The following is a 25,593-nucleotide window of genomic DNA, read 5'->3' as shown; positions in this document are numbered from 1 at the left end:
TCGAGACCATCATGTTACACCCCTTGTTGAATTGACATGGATTCTATATTAATCACTTTATAATTTTATTGTTAATTAATTAAAAAACACTTCTTTATTTATTCATTTATAATTTATTAGCTTGTCAACAATTTAGTGTTATAGAACAATTGAAAGACACGATGGGGGAAATGGAAAGACATAGAAAATTTAAGTTTTACAAGAAACTTAATTTTAAAACCATATTTAAATACATTATCATACTTTGTGTGAAGTTTAAAAGCAATATATTGTATAAGAACAATATTTAAATAATAAACTATTCTTTGTACTGCAAATTTCTATAAGATTTCTTTTGTGTATCCAGTGATCAGAACATGCTTCAAAACTTTCGAATTTGACAGTAAGTTAAACGTTTGGAAAAAATATTTTATATTTCACACCTTATTGTACAATATAAAGTAACACAGTATGGATTACAAACCCTTCAATGTTCTTTCAATGTAATTTTTAAATGCATATTTTTCATCCGAAAGTGTTCTTCTTTGAAATATAATTGTTATTTATTTATTTATTTTCTTGTAATGTTGTTTATTTTTGCCCCTGGTTTGTTCTTAGGTGAGCATATTTTTTAAGTATAATAAAGTAAAGAGATTTTTTTTTAAATCTCAAAAAAATCCATGATACGAAGGAAAAGCTATTTAATAATGGTGACTTTTTTTGCTCTGAAAAACTGATAATATTCTTTGAAAAAAAAAATAATAATAAACAAATAAATAAATAAAATAAAAAACAATTTTTTTATTTTTTTTTAAAGTTCACATAAATTTTTCCGTATGTTATTTTATTTTTAAAAAACTACAAACTACTTGCAATTGTTACCAAGCAATGTTTGCTACTGAAAGATGTTGATGCTGTTACGTTCATTGTGCTTGCCAATCTTAACTGCCTACATAGCAGTATGTACTTAGTACATATTACTTAGTACTAGTTACATAGTAATTAATACTTAGTATTCATTGATGAAACTTTAAAGTATCGTTAAAGAGTCGAAAAGAAACTTAGAAAGGGTAATCTGAAAAAAAAAAAAAAAAAAAAAAAATCACTCTTTGTTTGGACTGCTCAAATTAGTAATCAGTAAGATGCATATTTACAGGGAAGCATAATTTTCTTTTTAAATTAAACATTACAGTCTATTATTTACCGTTAGATAAAGTTTCAACCAATGTTGAACCACATTTTAGACAAAAAATATTCAAACCAATTTTTTTATAACAACCTACTCAGATTTCTAAGTCACAATCATTGATAGAAATGGTATACTTGAGACCTGTAAAAAGTTTTACGAAAAATGTTTCAACATGCTTCAAAACTTATAAATGTTTTTCCAAATGCCGATAGAATCTAACAATTACAGCATTTTCTTTTATTGAAAAGTGCACTTTTATAATTAGCTGTCAAAATGTAAACGGAAAGAAAAGCTGATTTTGGACAATATTGTGTCTTGTGAATGCAGTGAAATCCCGTTACAACTACCTTCAAGGGACCTCAAATTGTGTTCGTTGTAACAGGAATTTCGTTGTAATGGAACTCAAGCAATGCAATGGAAATTGAATCAGGACTGAAAATTTATTTCGTTGAAAAGATATTTCGTAGTACAGTAAAACCTGTAAAGTTGACCACCCTTGTAAGTTGACTACCTGTCTAAGTTGACCGCTTAGGTACTGAATTAGTCCTGGATCATGGATATCAACCTCCATAACTTGACCACTTGTTTAAGTTGACCACTTAAATATTGCACCATAGGTGGTCAACTTACACAGGCTTCGCTACATTGGTATTTGTTTAAAAGGGATTTCACTATAATCAATGCTTCACTTCATAAATGATTCAACTCGTATAATTCCATCATATTTTTTGTATGATTTCTTAAGTTAAATATATTTCTCATATATATATATAATAGACATACTACTATAATAATAAAATCATTATGACTCCTATTTAAGGACTAACATGCCTCGCATTTCGCGCAACTTAATATTCAGCGAAACCATACATAATAAAGTCTTAAACGTTTTAAATTTGAAAGATAATCATTGATGGAAAATCGCATCTGAGACATCATTTGAAAATATCCTCTTTTCCCTTCGGGAATAACCATTTGGGGAAACAAACGGGGAAATATTCGGAATTCCAAAGAGGGAGTGATCAGCTGTCAGTGCCAGGTGGTCAAAATGCAGCCACCTCATTGGTCGATAGCGTGCCTTTCCGTTGCTCGGGACTGGTCGCCTAGGTTACCGCCGACATGTGCAATTGTATGTTACGAGGATGGAGAGACAGATGAGGAGGAGTTGCCTCTCTCTCGAGATTCGCCGTCTTTAAATGCGATTGTCTGAACCAGGAACTTCGGACTTGAGTTTTCTCTTGCTTTGTTCCGGCATTTTGCATATTTGGAGATGGTCAAAAGCACGATGTAAGAGAGAATCGACAACACAACGAGGCAGTTTGATCAGACATTCCACGGAGATAACGTTGCGCATCACGGGTAATTATTAAGTAGGACGTTAACAAGCGCTACCATCAGTAGTAAACTTTAGTCGAAACAATTCGGTAGTGTTTAGAATAATGTCGTACAGCCAGAAATTTCTGGTTTGTTTCATTATAGCATTGCAAAAGCTATAAGACCAACTATGTATAAAGTTTTAAATTCTCAATGTTACAATGTATTTGGAAATAACTTTCCAAAATAGTATGTGACTCTAAATACCATACATTTTGGAATTAAGTTAACTTTTCCTTTGTTCGGTACTTTTGTATTTAGAGATGGTCAAAAACACGATACAAGAAAGACTCGACAACACAACGTCGGTCAGACATTTCTTTGAGTATAGCGTTGCTTCAGAAATAGCTCACCACTAGTAATTATTAAGTAGGACATTAACAAGCGCTACCATCAATGCTAAACTTTAGTCAAAACAATTTGGTGGTATTTGGAATGGTGTCGTATAGCCAGAAAGTTCTAGGTTGCTTCTTTGTAGCATGATAAAAGCCTTGAGACGGACTATTGAGTTTAAAACATTCAATGCTACATTACATTTCGGGGTAACTTTTCCAAAGTTTTAAGTTGCTGTAAATAATTTGTTCCGGCATTTTGCATATTGGAGATGGTCAAAAGCACAATGTAAGAGAGAATCGGCAACGCAACGGCGTAGTTTGATCAGACATTCCACGGAGATAACCTTGCTTCAGAATTAGCGCACCACGAGTAATTATTAAGTAGGACATTAACAAGCACTACCATCAATGCTAAACTTTAGTCAAAACAATTTGGTGGTGTTTAGAATGGTGCCGTACAGCCAGAAATTTCTAGGTTGTTTCTTTATGGCATGGTAAAAGCCTTAAGACGAACTAGCGAGTTTAAAACATTTGATGTTACTTTTCCAAAGTTGGAAATTGCTGTAAATACCCGAAACTTCGGAAATGAGTTTTCTTTCACTTTGTTTATATTTGGAGATAGTCAAAATTACGATATTAGAAAGACTTGACAGCACAACGTCGGTCAGACATATCGTAAAATGTAACGTTGCTTCAGAATTAGCGCTCCGTGAGTAATTATTGAGTAGGACATCAATAAGCGCTACTATCAGTGCTAAACGTTAGTCAAAACAATTCGGTGGTGTTTAGAATGGTGTCTTACAGCCAGAAACTTCTAGGTCATTTCTTTATAGCATGGTAAAAGCTTTAAGACGGACTATTGAGTTTAAAACAATCAATGTTACATTACATTTCGGTGTATCTTTTCCAAAGTTGTTAATTGCAGTAAATATTTTGAACTTGAGAGTTTTCTCTTGCTTTGTTCCGGCATTTTGCATTTTTGGATATGATCACACACGTGTTTCGGTGTTACAAGGAACACCCTTTTCAATGCTAAGTGTGAGCTTTCCTCGGATGACTTTTCATCCAAAAGTTCACACTTCTTTGCATTGAAAAAAATGTTCCTTGTAACACCAAAACACGTGTCTGCAGTAATTTGCAATTTGTGTGCATCAAAACGTTGGTTAACTGATTAATTTAATCTTCATCGTTGTTAGCAAAAGGAGGGTCCCAGTAGTTTGATGAATGAGATGATAAATCGTATCGATTCGTGTGTCAAGTTTTTCTGCTTTTTTTTTTTTTTTTTTTTGAGACCCCTTTCGTTAGACCACTTGAATCCTTGTATTTGATGTAGCCTTGTATCCAATGATAAAATTGGAACTTGCTACTTTGCGCTCTGAATTTCAAAAGTACTATTGTTTCAAAGCCTTTATTAGGCTAAAGTAAGTACGTTAGGAAGTACAAATGAAAGCTCCTATTTTCACCAACCCCACCTCTACTATCTGGTGTAACTTAAGGGCGTGCGTGAATAAAAGCGTGTTTCTGAAACTAGCTTAGAATCTCCACTTTCTGGAGATTACTGTGAAATTATTTTAAATTACTCATGAGAATATGAAAAGATTACGGTTTTAAATGCTCTCGAAAGTTTGCAGTTCAGAGCAAACAGCAATTTTAATAATAATTGAAGCTACATCCACCCTACTTGGTAGAATGATTTGAACTACTGTCTGCTATCTTAATCAACAAGTGACACCATCTACCGTCCTCGTCTTCAGCACTTCCCATAGCTATTTGAGGGAGAAGTGCTCATATTTACTCTTGTGACCTTTCTTATACATTTTCCTCTACTTATAAAAAGGTCTTATTGTGCTGAACTTAGAGTGTTTAGACACTAAAACGATTTAACTAACACGGATGTTCCAATACATTCTGCAAAAAAATTATTCACTTAAGGTCCAAACACAATGCCCATGGAGTCAATAGATTGCTTATAAAATCTAATAGAAACGTTTTATTAATTCTTATACAACGTTGTTAGTAGCACATAAGAATCATTATTTGCGAAGTCTAAAAAATTGACTACAGAGTTAAAAGAAAATATTTAGTGCGAGTAGAATTCTTGTGTGGAGTCCATCAAATATGCTTAGGGGAGGGTGGCCCAAATCGGGTAGATTAACGAAGAACGATCGAAAATGATAGTTTTTGGCTTTTTATCGCAACGATTTCGGTTTTATTTCTTAGAGGCGATCATAAAATTTAAAATAAAAAGTGGTTCTTGCATTTTTTCAAATCCAATATTTATTTATTATCGGATATTACAAACACTTGAAACACCCGCTTTTCCCTACCAGGGGGCCTAAATCGGGAAAACCCTTTGGGTAAAGCGGGCAAGCTTAACTAACTGTGATTTAGTATATTTGTCAGACAAATGTGATGTAATAAATGATTGAAACTCGGGGATATTCGGGTAAACACGACATAATTTGGCATCACCGATTGCACGCCATGCGGTGGCATACGAGTGCCTACCCGCTTTGAGCCACCCTCTCCTGTATACTTTTCAATGAAATTTCAAACAGTAACATAAGGCTTGTTTGTACCAAGATTATTTGTGAATTATTTGCAGATTAGGTATTGCGTTTAACTAAATTTTAGTTAAACATGTAAAAATGATAATTATCGATTAACTAATTAAAATACCATGCCTTTTAGTGTTTGGAATGTATTTTATGCAATTCTATGCGTATATTTTATTAAACAGTTGCTACTAATTCTTAATGTCAGGCATTGTAAAATTTCAAATAAGAAATGAATATATCCCCCCCCCCCTCAAAGATTGTGATTATTAAACGTTACTATACGAACTCTATTTTCCATGAGTTTCTGAAAGAAACTATGTCAGTTGGATATGCTGTTTCGTATTTTCATCTTCAGTTTAGTTTTACGGTAAAACAAGATGATTTAATTGAATTTTATTTTTACTTTCTTCTATATCTAATATATAGAAGAAAGTATTGGATTCGTGCAAATTTTCGAATTTCGAATTTTGACGGATTCGAACGTTTTGAGGTGTGCTGAGTCCATTTCGACTATTTTTGGAAAATGTCTGTCTGTGTGTGTGTGTGTATGTGTGTCACGTCTGTGTGTGACCAGTTTTTTGTGGCCGCTCTACAGCAAAAACTACCGCATGAAACTGAACGAAATTTTGCCACACATATGTGCCCCTATGTGAACTTGTGCCCATTGGTTTTTGGCGCGAATTCCTCCAAGGGGGGGTGGAGCAATGGGACGTTTTTTGAGATACGCGTGCTTGCTATTCCTCAGGAAGTAACTGGCGGAATCAAACAAAATTTGGTCCATATGTTGCCATTAACAGGAACAGGTGCTGATTCAATTTTGGTGACAATAACTCAAACGGGGGTTGAGCTATAGAACGTTTTTTGTCGTCAATTGTGACTGCTGTATCTCAAGAAATAATGAACGGAATGAAAGAAAAATTTATCGGCAAGTAGCCCTTAGTGGGTATAGGAGCTGATTTTATTTTGGTGTCAACAGCTAAAAAGGGGGTAGCGCAATCACCCGTTCTTTTTTTCCATTGTGAGTGCCCTATCTCAAAAAGTAATGCTACGTTCTGGTTGAAATTTGGAATATATGTGAATCCATATGTAAACCGGCTTTGTTTCAATTTTGACGCCAATCGCTCCAAGAGGTGTTGATTTTTTTTTTTTTTTTTTTTTTGTGAATAAAAATAGCTTTATAATTGCAACAATAAGAAAGATAAATCGTAATAGACTGTCGTCTGCGTATTTCTCGTGATTTTAATTGTATGGAAATGATCGGAAAAATTATCTCAATGATTTAAAATTTTTAACTGTTGCCATCCTGTGTTTGTTAACAAATTAATGTTTGAAATTAATTCAAGAAAGGCTTTTGAAATAACTTTCAATTTTCGCTCTTTGCTTTGCTTTTGCAATAATTGAGACATTGGTCAAGTTTTTGCATGTGTAATTTTGTTTTTGTTGGGAATATTGCTTCCTCATCAAGCATGGGGGGGGGGGGGGTCAGAAAAAGAAAAGAAAAATATAGAAGAAAGTTTCGTGATGGCCACAACATACTAGTTTTATTTTCCTTTTGAAAAAAAATCAGCAAAATTATCAAAATTTCAACATTATTAAATTTTATTTTAAATTTAAAATTGTCTCTCTTATGCTAGAAAATACAAAAAAAAAAGAAGTACTTAAAGTAATAAATTGTAACTGCATTGGTATTGCATTCATATGAAAGGAATTAACTAAGGTAGAGTAAAAGAGGATTCAAAAATGTCGCAGAGGATGCGGGGAATATTTTGTGCTTTTTGACTTAATGTTATAAAGATTAGTCAGGAATGAAAAAAAAAAAACAGAATAACTTAAATAGTTTTTTGTATAAAATATGTTAATTTTATTGAGTTACCATACGGTGCAAATTTTCAAATAATGACTTTATAATGATGCCACAAGTTGGAAAAGTTTCGTCGTCCTTTTTTCCGGAATAATTGGCTCTTTTTTCACTCTCAATTTACTTGTCACTTAATTAACGGCGTTAATGTGGGGCGAGGTTTGTGCGTTGAAGCCAAGTATTCTTAGTTTCAGAAAATTTTGTCGTCAGTCAAAGTTTTTGATTGTTTGGTGATTCTTAAACCCTGATTTTTGAGCTGAACTTCAGTTTTCAGTTTACGTTTCTGTTAACATGTTTTTTTATATCCATGCATTTTATGTATTAATGTGCATCTAAATGTTTAGTTAGGTAGAAAATAATAATATCCTTCGAATGTGTTGTAAATGTGAACACTCCTTTTTGTTCAAATAAAAAGTTTTCAGTGATTCGCTTTTTCTCTCAAAAATGAATCCTGAAAAATCCAGTCTAATGTTTCGATTGTTTTAATTCATCTGAAATTTATTATTATTACCATTATTGTTGTTGGTAGTGGTGGCGGTTGCTATTGTTATTATTATTATTATTATTATTATTATTATTATTATTATTATTATTATTATTATTATTATTGTTGTTGTTGTTGTTGTTGTTGTTGCTGTTGTTGTTGTTGTTGATGATGATGATGATGTTGTTACAAATCTTATAGCTATTATTATTATTATTATTATTATTATCTCATTATTATATCGCACACAAGGCGCTTCATTTTTCAATTGTTAAAAATTAGTTTATTTAATATAAATTTGCTTCCGTTTTTATTATTTTAAACTTTTCATCATTAAAGAGTGACACAAAATTAGTTTATTTAATTGCAATTTGCTCCCGTTTTTGCTTTTATATTAATTTTTCTTTCAAAAACCAGTAGAGAAAACATTTTTTTCTTTTTTGAAGTTTCGCAAGAATGTGATTGAGTTTTAAAATAGAATGGTTCAAAAAGTCTTATCAACTTTTTAGGTGTTCATTAATCGGTAAACTGTTTTTACTTCGACAAGAGTAATATTGTAATGCAATGTTCAATTAAAGAAACAATGTATTACTTGGAAAAAAAAATACAGTAAACATTTTTTCATTACTGCGCAGTCACAGCTTCACTTAACCTGGAATTCTTCTAAAAAGTGATGACAAAACAATGGCTAATGTTCAAAAATAATAAAATACAATGGACAGCAGAAAATTGCTGTACTATACTTGTCGACAGATTATTTTCTTAAGGTGGCCCCCATATGGGCACCATTTGCTCGATGTAAAATTATTAATCTCATAAATTTATTAGAATTTAAGTAAATGTGGTTAAAGAGAAAGAAATAGTCTTTCAGAAAACGCATCGCAACTGCTCGATGTAAAATATTTAATCTCATAAATTTATTAGAGTTTAAGTAAATGTGGTTAAAGAGAAAGAAATAGTTTTTCAGCAAACGCATCGCAACACAACGTTTTAGAAATTAAAGCACATGTAAATTTAAATATACTCTTTGCCTGGAAATTAGAACTACTCCTCCTCAAAAGTTCAATAATTGAATACAATGGCGATTGATTAAAGGTGATATCTTCAAATTCATTCATTTACGCTGTAGATATTTACAGTACCGCCATTTTGTGATAAAAAATACAATTAATTTCATTTTTTGGAGGGAAAAGTGATCTATTTTAGGAGCAGTAGGCACCTTTAGCTGACCTACCTCCTATTACGTGTGGGATAGATACGAAGTCTTTATGAAAAATTCATTACTGCAGATTGATTACGTGAACGGCATGTTATTGCTTGTAAAGTATTTGGAAGAACTCACATCTTTTCTCCCCAAATGAATCGTTTTTATACTTTAATAAGCAAGTCTATTGCTAAATTATTGCAGAGATATAATTTATACTTCTGCATAAAATTAATTTCTTTTAAGCATTGTTCTCAGAAACGAGAGAATAAAGGGAAAAAATTGTTTTTTTTTCTTTTTGTTCAAATAAACTTTTCAATGACAGCTTATACAGACGCAAATTATTACCCACAAAAAGGTATTACACCCTTTACCGCCGAACTCTAATATATCTTCAATTTCTTCACGACTCATCGACTGTACATTACATGCAAATTTTGACCACAAGTAGTCGAAATCATACAGGAACGACCGACGCTCGGCTATTGATACCAACTTATCACCAGAGTATCTACGAAGAGATCTTTTAAAAACTCCGTTTTTTGCTCCCCACGTGCACGTGGGTCCGGTTCGAATTAATTTACCCGGGTAGATTACGCCCCGGACCACGTGCTACGGCCGGCAATAATCTGCCCGGGCCACGTGACGGCTCAGCAAGGTGCACTTTTTGTGCGGCCTTTGTTGGGGGCCCATTGTGTCCCTTCCGCTGCAAGGTGGCGGGGCGTCTCATGTGCTCCTCAAATTCGAAAAGGGGGAGTGATCTCTGAGTCCCTTTTATTTCTTTTTTATCCGAGCGAGGGGACAATCTGATTTCTCGCTGTCATTCTTATTCAAATGTGATCCGGGGTACTCTCTTTTTTCCCCCTTCTGTATCTATTTCCTTTTCCCGAATGTATTCATGCAGCTTTTGAGTCAGCCTCTAAACCGTGGTAAAGGTGTTAAAGATGTAAACACGTGCTTGCCTTTCTGGCCCGTCGAAAGTTCAGACGTGAGGATTTAATTCTAAAGAGAGTTTTTTATTCGCTCTAATCCGCAGTTTATCCAGCTCAAATCGGAAATATTTATTTGCACCGCTCCTTCAAATGTGTGGAATTATGGCTCGAAATGATCTCAAAAGGTCGAGAGTTGAAATTTATCCACGCTACTCATTACATGCTCCATTTTTCTTTTTTTTTTAAATCTCTAATGGCAGGGCAATATATACCACTAGTCTAAATATCTATAAACTCTAAATTTGATGTCAGAATAAACTGGAGAGTTGAGGAGTAAAGGGGATTTAACTTTCCCCTTTTCTTCCCTTTCTTTACATCATTATTATTATTATTTTTATTAGAAAATCGCCAGTTAAGGTATGACGGGTGAAAATTGCTTCTACATTTGAACGAAGCCATTGCGTGTTTGGTGATATTTTGATAGTTGAAATTGTACCCCTAACTCCAGTGGATTAACCCTAAACCCCAGCATCGGTCATTGTTGACCATTTTTTCGTTTCTTCATTCCCTTGAAATGACAGTCTTATCAGTAAAACTGTTAAGTTGCCGGATCGAGTTCAGCCATTTCACAATAAAGCCTTTCCCTTCGTGTTAAACATTACCAAAACATAATACCAAATTATCATCTTGTGGCGCGAGTTTCATAGTTGAAACACGCGGGTTACTCGATCATCGGCTATTATTTATATGAGGAATATTATTATTATTATTATTATTATTATTATTATTATTATTGGATGAAAAGTTATATTTCGCGAATAGAAAGAAAGTTAAATGCTTGTAAGGGATTCGACCAATTATTTTATTTCAATGCTCTTAATAAAATTGTACGGAAAGTAATTAAACAACAATAATGCTAACCTTAAAAAAAAAGAAAATCAATTAATTTGAATTTTGACATCTTGAATTCAAATTATGTTTTTCGCACTCACGAGTGCGTGTATATGTAGGCGTGTGTGTTTGTGTCTGTGTGCAGGCATGAGTGTGTGGGTATGAGTGCGTGTGTGTGTAGGTGTGCATGTATGCGTGTGTGTGTGTGTGTGTGTGTGTGCGTGTGTGTGTGTGTGTGTGTGTGTGTGTGTGTGTGTGTGTGTGTGTGTGTGTGTGTGTGTGTGTGTGTGTGTGTGTGTGTGTAGGATATGGACGCAACCTGAAGACGGTTTTCGCTAGAGGAGCAGCATCGTGAGGCCGGTCGACGGTGGTGCTGCAGAGGGAAGCGGAGGGGGGGGGATAAAATCATAGGACGGCAAAAAACATTCAAATGAGAACAATAAGCAATGTGATTGCTCAAAAAGAAAAAACAAACATGGTAAAAAAAGTAAAGCAAACACAAATGAGTGCGCCATTTTTATCTCATACACTTTATATGGTTATTTTTATTATAACCCTTATGAATTGTCAGTTAATGTCAATTAAACTACTTGTATACTTAGCTGGAATAATAAACAGAAAATGCTTTCTAGGGGAAAAACTGACCGTTATTACAATTGTTTGCATACTAAAATTTGTATGCGTGAAAAAACCTCGAGCAACCGATACTTAAGGCTGCTGACTTGAGCAAACTAAAACTTCCAAAAAGAAAAAAATAATTGATATGCTATGCCAATTTCTCTTCTGTTTGGAGAATAAAATGAAACTTTATAGTTTTATATTATTCTCCAAACAGAAGAGAAATTGGTATAAATAAAACATATTGGCATAATTAATGTGCTTTTATAGTTACTATTTTAGATTAGCGAAAAACTCTTTACGGAAAAAAAATACTCTCATCACTTTGACTTTCATAGGCTAGAACTTCAAACGTTGTTATCATGGCATTATCTACTAGCATTTTTTAAGTATTAATTGCAAGAAACTTCAGAAAAATATTTTGAAGGTACAAGAACTAATATTTAATTTGAAAACTTAAACCTCCGACTCAAATGGATCGTAGCTAACACCTTTAAACACTGTAGATCAAGTCATCTTTTAAAAAACAACAATGAAAGGCACGGATCAGACTCGTGGATCCTATATGGCTTGCTGGTCGTTGGTTAGTAAAAGTTGGCTAAGAACATTCTCGATCAAGTCATTTTTGAAACAAAGAAAAAATGTAAATAAAAAATCTGTCCCTCGGCTTTAGAACGGCAATGTTACAGACAGATGCACTGAAACTGAAACATACAGATACAGAACTAATAACGCCCCTTGCTTTTTGCGTCGGGGATTTACAAAAAAGAGATAGCAAACTAGAAAAATTGCAGATTTACTAAACAAAGCGAAGCATAACTGAAGTAAACAGAAAATAAAACTTTACGAAGCTGAAAACCAGAACTTCTATCAAATTCCTACTACTTCTATTCAACGCGTTATATTTATCTTGATAGCGAACCAAATTGACTGATGTCAATGCTTCTATTTTTGAATTAAATAATTTACTGCATTATTATTAACTTTAAAATTCATTTTATGTTCAGACATTTATAATATAAAATTCTTCTCTACAATGATGTCTCACTTAATAAAGGGATGCAAATCTGGATTTAATCTTATACATTTCTGAAAGACGTTGAAGTATTTTTATACAGTTCAACAAAAATAATCCATACTGATATTTTATTTCTTATTCACACCCACAATATTAAAAGCCATGCACAGTTATTATTCGAACAATTCATCTTATGTCTTTTTGAAAGCTCTATCAAATAACAATTTAGGTGGAAAATCCAACATCATCTTAACTTCATGTTTTCCGAAGCCTTTCATAAAAGTAGGTTTTGAACGCGATATCCGCTCCAACATTCTTCAATTAAATTGCAGATCGTGTCTCTCCACATTCCATCCGAACGAAATACCATTTCAGCATTCATCTCAAATCATCCTTCCCAAAACAAAACCTCCTTTTTTCTCTCCTCTCACATCATTTTTAATCATTCATGTGATATACTCCCATGTGTCTCTCTAAAAATTATTTTCCCCCTTCAATATCATGATCTAGATATAATACGATACCGTCAGGGGATGACAATCAATACCGAGTTTTATTTACATTTCGATGCATTTTTTATGGCGTTTTTGTTTTGTTTCTTTGCAGCCAGACCGTCTACAACATTCCTGACTGCCAAAAATCTGGAGGAAGGTGGAAGGGGGATCTTGATTCGAAAGAATCATCAATCTTTCGCAGAATACCACGCCGGTGACACCCCCCTTTCTATGCATTTTAAAATGGATTCTCTTTTTATTATCAATCGATTTGACATTGATTAACAGTCTTGTATCTATGTGCGTAAGAAATATACGAGGACATATTTAAGGAAGAGAAATATTATATCGTTTTGTAATGCGAAATATATAACAAGGCCTTATCGTCTTGTGAAATAATAACAGTAGATGTTTCAAACAAAGATTTCATGTAAGTTCTATTAAAAGACGATGCATTTCTGAGGATATTTGTTTTGATCTTGTATACTTAAGAAAAACGATGTTTTACGAACGGAGATGTTGTTTATAAATATAATGATGCATCTCTCGTAAAAATATCGCTTTGAAAAAAAATGTCATTAATGGACGAATTAATTTGATAAATATTGAGAAGTGATAATTTTGTAATGTAAAATTACATGACAAGACTTCATAATCTTATGAAATATTGAAAGCACATGATTAAAACAAAGTTTCGTTAAGATTTCATATGATTTTCAATAAAAAAATTTCTATTTGGAAATATTTGCTTAGATTGAACGATTTTTTGCTGAACGAGATATTGTTTAGGCATCAATAAAACAACATGTATCTTGTAAAATATATGCAAGCCTATGACACTCCCTTTTTATGCTTTATAAAATGGAATATTTTTTATTGTAAATCAATTTGACGAAATGTTCCCAAATTTTTCTAATTTGGGGCACCCTTTGAAGAATTAAGATTTTCTCACTCCCACCTTGTGCATATCTATTATATACACATATATTGATACCATGGACACTTCGCGGCACTCCTAGTCCTTTCTAGTGGCACCCAGTTTAAGAACCCCTGGATTTGATATTGATTTAATAGTCTGCATAAGAAATATGTGGACAATGGATATACTTACGGAAGCAGAAATATCATTTAGCTTTTCAATGGGAAACATATAACATTCCATGTCGTGAAATATTAAAAGCATATGTTTCAAATAGAGTTTTTGTTAAGATTTCATGTGATTTTCATTAAAAAATTTTGCATTTTGAAAATTTTTGTTTTAATCCTGATATTTAAAAAACATGATTTTTGCGAACCGAGGTATGGTTTATACATAAATAAAATAATGTGCATCTTGTAAAAATATAGCTTTGAAAAACGTTTTTCCTATTTTTTAATAAATATAAAAAAAAGGAATTAGAACGTAGAGTTATGAGATAAAGAATATCTGTGAGTCCGCATGTTTGTTCAAAATTTTTAAGAAACTGTTTTTGAAAGTTAAAAAATGCATGTCAAAAAAGTTTAAGGAATCTTTACCATTTTTTCTAAAAAAAAGTGTGAATTTGAAGGTTTTTTTTTTTAATTCACAAAATAATGAGAAGAAAATAAGCGAAAAATTAAATTAACTTTAATCGTTTTTTAATGGATAACTATTAGGAACAACTATGTGGGACGATAATATTATGACAAGGTGAGCTCAAAACGCATTTTGAACGGGAAAAGGGTGGATGCACAAAGTTGATTCACTCATGTACATTGTACAATAGCATGGTGCCAGACGAAAAAATTCGCCATCCCTTTTCTTAGCTATCTGAAATTTTTTAGCCCCGGGATTACACTTCTGAGATGCGCAGTTATATTGGGTAAAATTTTCTTCTCGTTATCTCAAATAATACTGAAAATGTGCTTATAGTGGTACAAAGACGGTGTACTTGACAGTAACAACAACAGCGGTACCAATAACAACAACAATAATAATTAATAATAATAATAATAATTGCAAAAATAATCATAATCATAACAATTACATTAGTAATAAGGATTGCAATAATAATAACAACAATAACAACAACAACAACAACAACAACAATAATAATAATAATAATAATAATAATAATAATAATAATAATAATAATAATAATAATAATAATAATAATAATAATAATAATAATAATAATAATAATAATAATAATAATAATAATATAACAATAATGATAATAATAATAACAATATAACAATATAATAATAATAATAATAATAATAATAATAATAATAATAATAATAATTTAAGTGGAAGAGACAATTTTTTTAATTTAAATTATTTTCAGAATAATTGTCTCAGAAAACAGCATTTAAAGAAGTTTCAAATTGCATTGATTAAACAAATAGCTATTAGCATAAAATAGAACATAATAGCAGAGAGGAATTCAGACGTGGAGGGAAATTTTTTGGCGGATCCATTCTGAAAGTCAAACATTTTATAAAAATATCAGAGCACAGTAACATAACTTTCTTATCTCAAAACACAATAAAGCCCAGTTTATAAATGAGAATAGTTTTATATATTTTTAAATAACTACGGTAAGAAACAAAAGTTTTGTTTTATACAGATTTGAGCAGCAGCGTGTGAGGTAGGTGACGTCCCCCATTGTCGATACGATGAATAAGCCGAATTTCTGACGTTTCTCATGACTCCAACTAGAGTATACCATCGGGTATGGTGGCCATTTCGACTCGAATCTTGACCTTCTTCTCGTGTAGAGTCTTTGGACGGTTGTCCTAAAAGCGAGATCTCAAAAATCTTACAAACACTCGCAAGAGGTCAAATCGGAAGAGCGAGCTGGGCACTCTATAGTGCCCCTTTGCGACAAGGCACTCCGGGTAGTGCTCTCTCAAAAAGCCATTTATGCCGTTGAATTATGAGCAGTTTTCCGTCCTGTGGGAAACAAATGTTCCTTAAGTCAAATTCGTTAAATTATGTAAAAAAGGGAATTTCTGTGTATGGTCAATGAGAGGCTTCAACTGCTTGATGGAATTTTCAAAATGCGTAAAATGTACCGACATTGCAAGAAAATTTTAAAAACCTTCTCATTTACAAAATTGGTTTTGTTGCGTTTTCAAATAAGAAAGTTATGCTTCCGGTCTCTATATATTAGTGTGTTGAAAAGAAAGGCGATCTCCTATTGACTCTAGAGTCTATAAATGCAAAACATTGCATGTTTCTTTCTATTTTTTTTCTTTTTAGTTCACTCATAAGAAGCATTTAAATAAAGTGATCTTAGTGTTTTATAAAGGAAAAACAATCAGATTTTAGATTATTTGTGCATTACTTAAAAAATAAATTTCAAAATAAATGCGACAGAAAAATAAGGTTAAGTACTTTTCAAGTCTTAAGAACAATATTCAAAATCAAAACTTTTCCATAGGTTTTAAAGTCAGTTTTGCGAATTCCAAATTTATTGTCTGGCATAATAATTGCCCATCGGTTCTCCCTACCATGGTTACTAGTGAACTTTTAAGTCACACTATCAGTTACAAACTGCTATCATCTTTTATTTTAGCCAGCTACTATAAATGACGAAAATAAAATATGAAACACTAATTATAATTAGTACTTATTGAAAAAAGAAATATCTCATGCAAAATCAAGGGATTCCTCAACTATTCCAAAATTCCTCTCCAATAAACAGCTGAATAACACGCCGATATTGTCTAGGGCAAAAACAAAGACAAAAGAGACGGGAATGCCCTGTAAACAATGATTCTTTCGAACATTAGCACATGAAAAGCTCCCATCCTCCTCCCTAAACTCTCTAGTTGTCCGAAACCATTCAACATTCCTAGTTCCCGATCTCTTTGTAGCATCATTCCCTGCCTAAGTACGGCATTTCCATTCGCATGCCCCCCTCCCCCCTACGCCTCCACCTTTCGATTGGGGGGGGGGGGCTGTAACAAGGACGGGGGGAAGAGAAACACCGCTAAACGGGCATTCATCTTTTCCGCCATTGATCGCATTAGGCGCCTTTTAAATAACGCCCGGCCAAGTTCAACAATTAGTTCCACCCTGACTGGGACCATAGGGTATTTGTTGTAAAAGTGATCGCCGATCGTACGTTACAAGCGCGCGGAACCCCCCTGCTTATTGAAAGCGGGGAGTGAGGAGCGGGGAGGAAAGGATGTGGAAAGTGATCCACTGGATGCGTTTTTGTATGGATTCTGGTACACCTGATGTGGAGTGGTAATGATCGTTTGCTAGGAAAATGATGTGTCTTGTTATATGGAGTAAAGCGATTAATTTGACGATACTTTGATGCTAACGTACAATGCAATCTTCTCTTTCATTAGCTGCCATCGCCAATCGCAGTTACAAGAATTCCAAAAATTCCAAAAGTATAAAATCCTCTCTAACATTAAACTGCCTTTTTATTCAAAAAAAAAAAAAAAAAAAAAAAAATCAAGCAATATGACGCTATTTAAAAAGAAAAAAAGTTCACAAGCGTGAGTATAATTTTGTAAGCAATTTGCCCTTTTGAACAATTTAAAATAAAAAAAACCTTGAGACATTCGATTTCCAGTCGTAAATGATTGAAAATAATTATAGGAGTTTTAGTAAGCTCTACATCTACAACCTTGCGTGTCGTCAATTGACTCTTTATTTTTATGTCATTTCATTGAAATATTCTGCGCTGAGGTAACTTTGAAGTCAGATTGATGTTTTTCCGGGACAATTTTCTACTTTAAAATGAAAATGTAGAATAAATAGCCGTATTTCGTACCCGCTCCAAATTTCGTCCCTAAGTTTCTCTGATCTGACACTAGGTGTCACCCTCGGTGTTATTTTTTTATTGGTAGCAATGTAAAACAACAGGAAACAGGAAACGCGCTCCAGGCTGAAGGAGAAAAGAAAAAAAAATCATTTGCGACGCTTCTTTGGGTTGTTGGAAAATCAATATTATAATTGTAAATTAAATGTTTTGTACTAAAAGTGCACAATTTTTGTTTTTCTTTTATACAATTCTTTAAATGAATCTTTTATTATCAAAGATCCAAGACTTCCTTCTCCCGAAAAGTTTGATTTTTATTTAATACTGCCAGTAAATGACAGCTGATTTTTAGTGTCGGGTGCTATGGAATGTATGTGCCCAGCAGGGCTGATTTAGAAATTTTTGAACAATAGTCCAGACGCGTCTGCAGGGGACTCTTGAACAGTACAATTAAAGAAAAAGTCGGTGAAGTTGCTACCACATAACTTTTATATCATTATACATGCAACTGGCTGGGATACACTGAGGATGTAAACCTCTTAAACGGCATACTTGACAGCAAAAAATGACTTTTTTGATTTTAAATCCACATTGCTGTTCACTTTATACATTGCTCTTGATTTTCAACATCATGATAAAACCATATTTTTTTTTATAACTCTTGATATGAAATTCAACCTCCAATGCCAAAAATTAAAAGTTTGCAGGAGAGCATAAAAACTTCTTTACATTTTCATTTCCAGTCATTAGTACCATCATATCACAGCTCATTGTCTATTTGAATACTAATAATTAGAAATGGTATTGAAGGTTTGGAAACTGATTTAAAAGTGTAATAACATCAATTTTGTAAATTTAAAAAAAAAAAAAAAAAAACTAAAATGGATTTTGGAGGTAGGGTCCCTTTACCATCGATATGGTTTATAGACTGAGCCTCATGGACCTAATAGTAAATCGGGTCGAGGCGCATATGAACAACCTTTACTTTGCTAGAAACCATGTAAAAAGTTGGAGACTATTAATTTGCTAACACGTAAAAATATCATCCATCTCCTTTACAATTTTAATTGCACGCTCTGATTTTTTTCCGAAAAAACATCTAGACTATTCCAATAGGAGAGGGGGGGGGGGGTTAAATACATTCAAACATGAATTCCGGAGAACAAAATTTATTTTCATGCGTTGATCGGGAAAAAAAACGTGGCCGACGCATTAGCCAATCAGGGAGCTCAAAATTGTTATATGGTCCTTAGCTGAGTAAAGGTTGTTTGTATGCGCCCATGCTAAACCGGAAGAGGACATACTTGTCGTAGTCGGCCTTGCAGTAGAGTTTCCGGTCGCGCGAATAGCAGGTGCGCGAAAGGTGCATGCGGCATACGGCACAGGTGAGGCACCCCTCGTGCCACGAGTTGTCCATGACGCGCATGATGTAACGGTCGATGATGGGCTGCTGGCACGCCGTGCACAGCTCCTTCTTGCTCTTGCTGCGGATGGAGCCCGGGCCGCCTGAAACGAGAAAACAAATTCAATTATTACCACTAGTGCTTGCAATACCGGTATTTGGAGCTATTTTGCAATTTCATAGTACCGGTATTTTCTGGGGTAGAATTCCGGTATTTTCTTTATTGTTTAAAAACGATAAGCCGCCTGCCTTGTCTAATGGTAGAAGAAGCTTGACTGCGACGGGAAGGTCAGGGATCGAATCCTGGCTCGGGCGTAGACGAACTTTCTCTCTCCTGTCCCTTTCCTTTCCTTGTGTGAATGTGTTGTTATGCTGTGATTTGTTGCCTACCCTATAAACAGGTCCTTATGGCATCTGTGTACTGTAGAAGTCGTACTTCACACCGAATTATGGTACAGTTGAAAAAGCGAAGCAGCGCACCCCAAATTTCCAGCCTAGCTGGCAAATAACAACAACAATAAATATTTTTAAGTAAAGATTTTTCAATTTAACTAATTAGGTATCCACTGTTATTTTAAATATAAATATTTTTCTATGAGTCAGTACCAATATCAATCTATTGAAGTAAAAATTTGCTTCAAAAGCACGAATTTGTAAAATATCTATGAATAAAAGTACCGGAAAGATCATAACATGATATTTTCACATATCTAGATGGTGTATGAATCCCACTTTCGTGAGTTTGTGTGATTTCTGGTATCACGTTAAAAAAATACCGAATACCGGTATTGCATTTTTAGTCCGATATTGCAATCCCTCATTTCCGCACAATAAGATAATTCCGAAACGTCGCTGATTATTTCTAAACGACGCTCGGGGATTTCACTAGTTTTGATCTTGAAGATTGGTTTCCTTCTGTAAAAAACAAGGGTATTTTTACGAAAAGTTGCCTGAATCCCTAAAAGTTGCATGAATGTAGACTTCTCACTTCTGTGAAAAAGTATTTTTAGCTACCAGCTTCTTTATTTGATGTTTCGCCAACAACTCTATTACGGCTCTTCCAGGCTGAGTGATCTCCAAAAGTAGGCGAAATGTAGTCGCTGGATATTGTTGCTTGCAGGCAAATAAGTTGCTCGTTATTTGCTTGCAATTCAGCTTTAGCTTCGACCATATTTACTGTTGTTGTTTTCCTGGTAAATCAGGAAGGTGTCAAGACAATATATGAAGCTATAAATTAAAATTATGTGCAAAACTATAAAAGCTATTAAAAGGTTTATAAGGCCAAGATGATCTCTATAAACATATCTACGTTTTCTTGAATTCTTCAGAAAGATTCCAGGTTAATTGCAGGACTTTTAGTAAGAAACTTTAAGGAAAATAGTTTGAATAGCGAAAAAACAATTAAATGAAAGAACAATTAAATTATTTGTATAATTCGTATGCCTAAGACAATTTCTATATAAATATAAAAATAATTTTTACAGTTTAAACTCGGAACGTTATTGTCACTCATGAAAAATATTTTTGCTCTATATAAAGGATAAGGTTTTTTTTTTTCGACACTTTCAAAGGAAGAAGAAATTTTGAATGAAATTAGTTACCAATATGATATTTAATCTATGTTAAACATGTAATGAGATAGGCCTAATATAGCCTAAATAATCAGTATTTAATTGTAAATGCATTTTTTAAATTCTTATAAGAGATAATTAATAATTTAAATCTCATTATTTGAACAAGCGTTTTGAATAAAAACAACAAATAAATATAATTGGAAAAGTTACTCCGTTTATAATTAACTTTTTAAAGTTAGCTATCAATATGCGAGCATCCCATGTTTAGATAAAGATTAATTTAATGCATGAAATTTTCTGACTAAACAATGCATACTTAAATGCTTTCAAAATCTACGAAAATTGCTGTGTTTGCTCAATAATAAATTTTCGGGCGGGTTGAGCTTGAAGAAAAACAAATATATTGTAACATTAATATTTGTCGGAAAGAATATAATGAAAATTTTAATTTGCTGCATTGGCAGCCGTACAATTTAATTAATATTTCAAAATGGCGATTACTCTCCATACTTGAATAACTTAGTTGTTTTACTGCACTCAAGAATAAAATACAATGCAGTAAATTTCCGATTGAGTTTTAATTAAGACGTAATTATTTAAGCGTTAATTGCTAATTCTTTTGAATGATGCATTTGACCTCATTTAAAATGATAAAGGCAGCCTGAACGACGCGTGAGTTTCGAATTTTCATTACCGATGTCTTTTTCCAATTCAATTCCAACCTTATTTACCTCGAATAGTATTATTAAATTGCTTTTGACTTTGAAAATTAAGAAATCGCATTGTTCCGTCTCAATGAATGACTGTAGCTAAATGGTCTAATGAATTTTTACTTTAGAATTGATAAAAGGTAATTCACAATCTAGAAGCAACTGGTTAAAATTGACATTTAATAATCATTTAAAAATTAGCGTATGCAATTAATTAATTAACCACCGGTTTTAAGCTTATGAATTAATAATATGATCGAATGCATTATAACATGGTTGCAAAGAATTATCTAAAGATTTTAACTTATAATTGGGGCATTTAGTGACAAAGGCTGCTCAATCCACTCTTAAAGTCGTCTCCCCCCCCCCCCCCTCCTGCTGTGCTTCCCAAGGTTGATTTGTAGTTTGCTGATTGTTTGATTGTCGTCTTTTGTCGTGAATTCCTATTGATTGACCCATTTGGTATAAATATCGGTGTGTATGTGGTTGACGACCAGATCTTTCATGACTTTCTGGCAGTGATGAGTTTTTTTTCACTAATGAAGAGGCTCCACTGTAGCCTTGAAACAGCTATATGCTGTATTTTCTTGAGAATTTGTGTTTTATTTACGTTGGTTTTTCACTTTAATCATTTTTTTTTTTTTTTTTTGAGTATTTAAACATTTTACAGGAGAGAAAAAAAATACTTCACGCTTTTCACACTTAATTTTCCAAAGGAATTATTTTTTTCCTCTCTTGAATAACCTATGCTGTACGACTTTATTTCTGTTTCTTTTTTTAAATTCCCCTTAATAATTATTATTTTCAACGTTCTACTTAATCGCTGGCAGAGTGGTGTAGTGGTTAGACGTTTGTCTCTTACGCCCAAAGACGCAAGTTCGAACCTGGCTCCAGTCGGTATCGGCTTTTAAGATGTAGAAAATCGACAGCATCCATGTCTTTTGATTATGCAGTATGTAAAAGATCCCACCAGCACTCGTTTGACTTGGAGTGCTCTTGGCTTAAATTCCTAATACAGTATCGCATCGAAGAGAGCCCAAGTGCCCCCATCTGGTGGAAAACTGGGCGTCAAAATTCCCGTGGTAATGGCACCCGTCTATAGTGGTGTACATGAAATAATGAATGCTATAACGGAGGCTGGCACTAGCTCTAAAAAGATAATCTCACTCTAACGCAGCCCCATAAGAAAGAAAAAAGTATCGATCAAGAATAATAAAATTACGGAAGAAAAAAAAAACTTATTAATTTTGTTCAAAGGTTTGAAGTGTTTTTTGCTCGTTGAAGTTGATGCACTTCATAGTAATAACTAACTAAAAACTATGGCGAAATAACAAGGGCAAAAATAACTTAATCTTACGTTTGTAATATTCATAACTTTTTTCCAATTTTTCTTAAATTTTCAGAATGATGTATGAAACACAGTGCTGATTCATGTTCAGCAGCGTCAATCAAAAAAAAAAATAACGCACTGTTAAAAACAAAAGAAAAGCAACAAATATATAAAATCATTAAATAAAGACTGAGGAGTAAAAAAAAAAAAAAGCAGACTTATGAAATGAGGAACACTCCGTAACCTCATTAATCTCCCCTGCCCCCACGTAACTTTTGAGTGAATAGTTCGATTCGAGACATATTTGTTTTTGCTTGAAAGACCTTGGATAGAACTCATTCAGCCCAGTTCGTGTACTACTCGGATTCAACTTCGCTATCATTTCCAACTCGATCACATGACGAATTTGCCAACTGATTAGTGAATCGGATGCAAGTTTGTTCACGTGACTGGTTGAAAACAGCATTGAATTAAGTTCGATCGGTACGAGAATCTCTCTACTTATTTCCACGTTTTGTTTTTTGAATTGAAAAAAAAAAAAAAATAAATAAATAAAATAAAAAAAAAAACCTTCCCATTTTGAGCGATTCAAAAAAAAAAAAAAAAAAATGAAACAGAAAAAACATATATTTGCTCTCAATGGGGAAACTTGTAGCCTTGATAAGTAGTGCTTACAAAGTGCAATCCAACAAAAGGATTTATTTTAAACAAATGTTATCGAAATATCTTATGACGAGTAAATGCACAAAAGAGTCGTTTGTATTCTATTTATTTATTCATTTATTTTCAGTTACTTTTAAGCATCTCTTTTGAACACCACAAAAAATTTTTATATTAACTCTTACGAAAGCAATTTAAGCATTATGATATAAAAAAATCACTAATATTAAAAACATTACTAGCACTAGCACCAACATATACAGAGAAAATTGCGGATTTTACAAGCATAGTTCATGTTTTTTATAATTCAAGAAACGATAAAAGTTATTGATTAAAGCCGAAGTACCTTTCTTCGGAATTTTTTTTTAATTCTCTTTTATTTATGTTTATTTATTTATTATTTTTATTTATTTATTTATTTGTTTGTTTTTTGAAACTATTAGAAAGAAAATTATTTTTATGCACTAGTTCAAACTTAGGAGTATTTGCAAAGCATTGTAAAAATCAATTTTGCCCAATTTATTTATTATTATATTTCTTTACATATTTTGTATTAGTTCATTATCAAAATTTTAAATTGGAATTTTTTTTTAAATTTATTTCAACAATTTATTTTTTCTACGTTTGTGCTCCTAAATACGAGAAAAAAAGTGGTTGAATTTAAAATGTTTGTATTAAAACGTTCTTAAATGGCTCTAAAGTTATTTTTCAAACTATTGAAAGGAAAAAAGAATCTCTTAAACTAGTTTAAAATTAGGCGCATTAGTAGAATATAGTTTGTTTGTTTTTTTAATATTCGCAGAACATTAAAAGAATTTCCTTAATTTGTTCATTATTATCATAATTTATTTATTTATTTATTTTACCTTTTCAGAAACAAAGTTCATAGTGGAAAATTTTGCTCGCATTTAGTTCTATAATTCTTTTCTCCTGGGTTCGTTCTCCTAATTATGGAGAAAAAGAGCTTGAATTTAAGATGCTTTAACTTAGAAGTTCTTTAATGCTTAGAATTAACTAAAGCATAACATGGAAAAAAATTGATAGTTTTTATTGAAATGAAAAGTTTCATTTGAAATAAATTGCAGCCTCAGTCAATAGAGAGAGTGTTTTATCTAATGTCAGAAAATCGATGTTGGTATTGGTGAAAGTAGGCTTGATTACGTCTAAAGAAGCATCTCCCCCCCTGTCCCCCCTTTTTATTATTTACTCAACTTAATTTTCATCAAGTAACTTAACTGAAGTTGGTGAGACAATAAAACAATTGAACTACTTCAGAGTTCCTTTTAAACAAATCTATTAAGAAGCATAAAAATATCTGAAATGATCCAAGAAAAAAAATCTAGATTTTCTCACATTTCACTCGCAAAAATAAATGAGTAAATAAATAAACAAACAACTAACACAAAAGCTTGTTGCTAGGCGGATAACACTTTAACAAATGCTGAAAAAGTTTCCAATTCAATAATTAGTTCCTTTTGCAGACGGTTAAAAAAAACTTCCCTTGAAGTTAATTAATTAGATTTCTTTAAAGGGCTGATAATTCAAGGTCAATTAAATCTGAATTAGTTAGGTTAATTTTTTAATTGCTTTTGATTAAAACAGTTTTGTGCACTTACGTTTCCTGAAAACGTGAAGATTTCCGCCGTCTTTGTCAAAACGAAAGATGCAAAAAACTGATTTTAATTTAATGATCATAGCTGCACTTTTATATCTTGCTATATTGCACGCTGTTTCATACGCGGATTAATTATCATCTTCCATTACAATTTCAAGGTTTCCTGTTGTATTTTGAGAATTAATTTTTTTTAAGGGCCTCCTTTTTCCTTTCTTTTTGATTTTGTTCTTTCTTCAATGTATTTTCAGCAACTGAAAATCTGATAGCAAAAGTTTTCTTCCAAAATAAGCTTTAGTGATAGTTTGCTTAATCTATTTGCATGTATGTGATATTTTTGCGTATGTATATTTTCCCTTTATTTTGAAAACTTGAATCTTTATCTTTTCATTTTCATATATTTGAATATAAACATTATGTATCACAATATAAAGTATCAACTTTCTAAAATTTTATCTTCGCATATTTAAAGAATAATAATTAGTACGTGTTGCGGGTGTAACCATACTCTCAAAATTGATCTTTTCTAAGGCATAATAAATCTTAGGAGTTATAATCATTATTGTTATAACTAGAAAGTTTGCTTCTATGTACATTTGAACACTTGGATGGTGATATTTTGGTAATTT

General features: G+C 32.7%; 1 protein-coding gene across 1 annotated transcript in view; it reads right to left on the bottom strand.

Annotated features, from left to right (window-relative positions):
- LOC129222354 (LIM homeobox transcription factor 1-beta-like) overlaps positions 1–25,593 on the bottom strand; it is a 127,103-nt gene that overhangs the window by 72,955 nt on the left and 28,555 nt on the right. The window contains 1 exon segment of the mRNA XM_054856850.1: positions 18,981–19,182. Coding sequence (XP_054712825.1) covers positions 18,981–19,182 — 202 coding nt within the window.

Source organism: Uloborus diversus, chromosome 5, assembly GCF_026930045.1.
Source record: "Uloborus diversus isolate 005 chromosome 5, Udiv.v.3.1, whole genome shotgun sequence".
Taxonomy (NCBI): domain Eukaryota; kingdom Metazoa; phylum Arthropoda; class Arachnida; order Araneae; family Uloboridae; genus Uloborus; species Uloborus diversus.
This window is presented reverse-complemented; position numbering and strand designations above follow the sequence as displayed.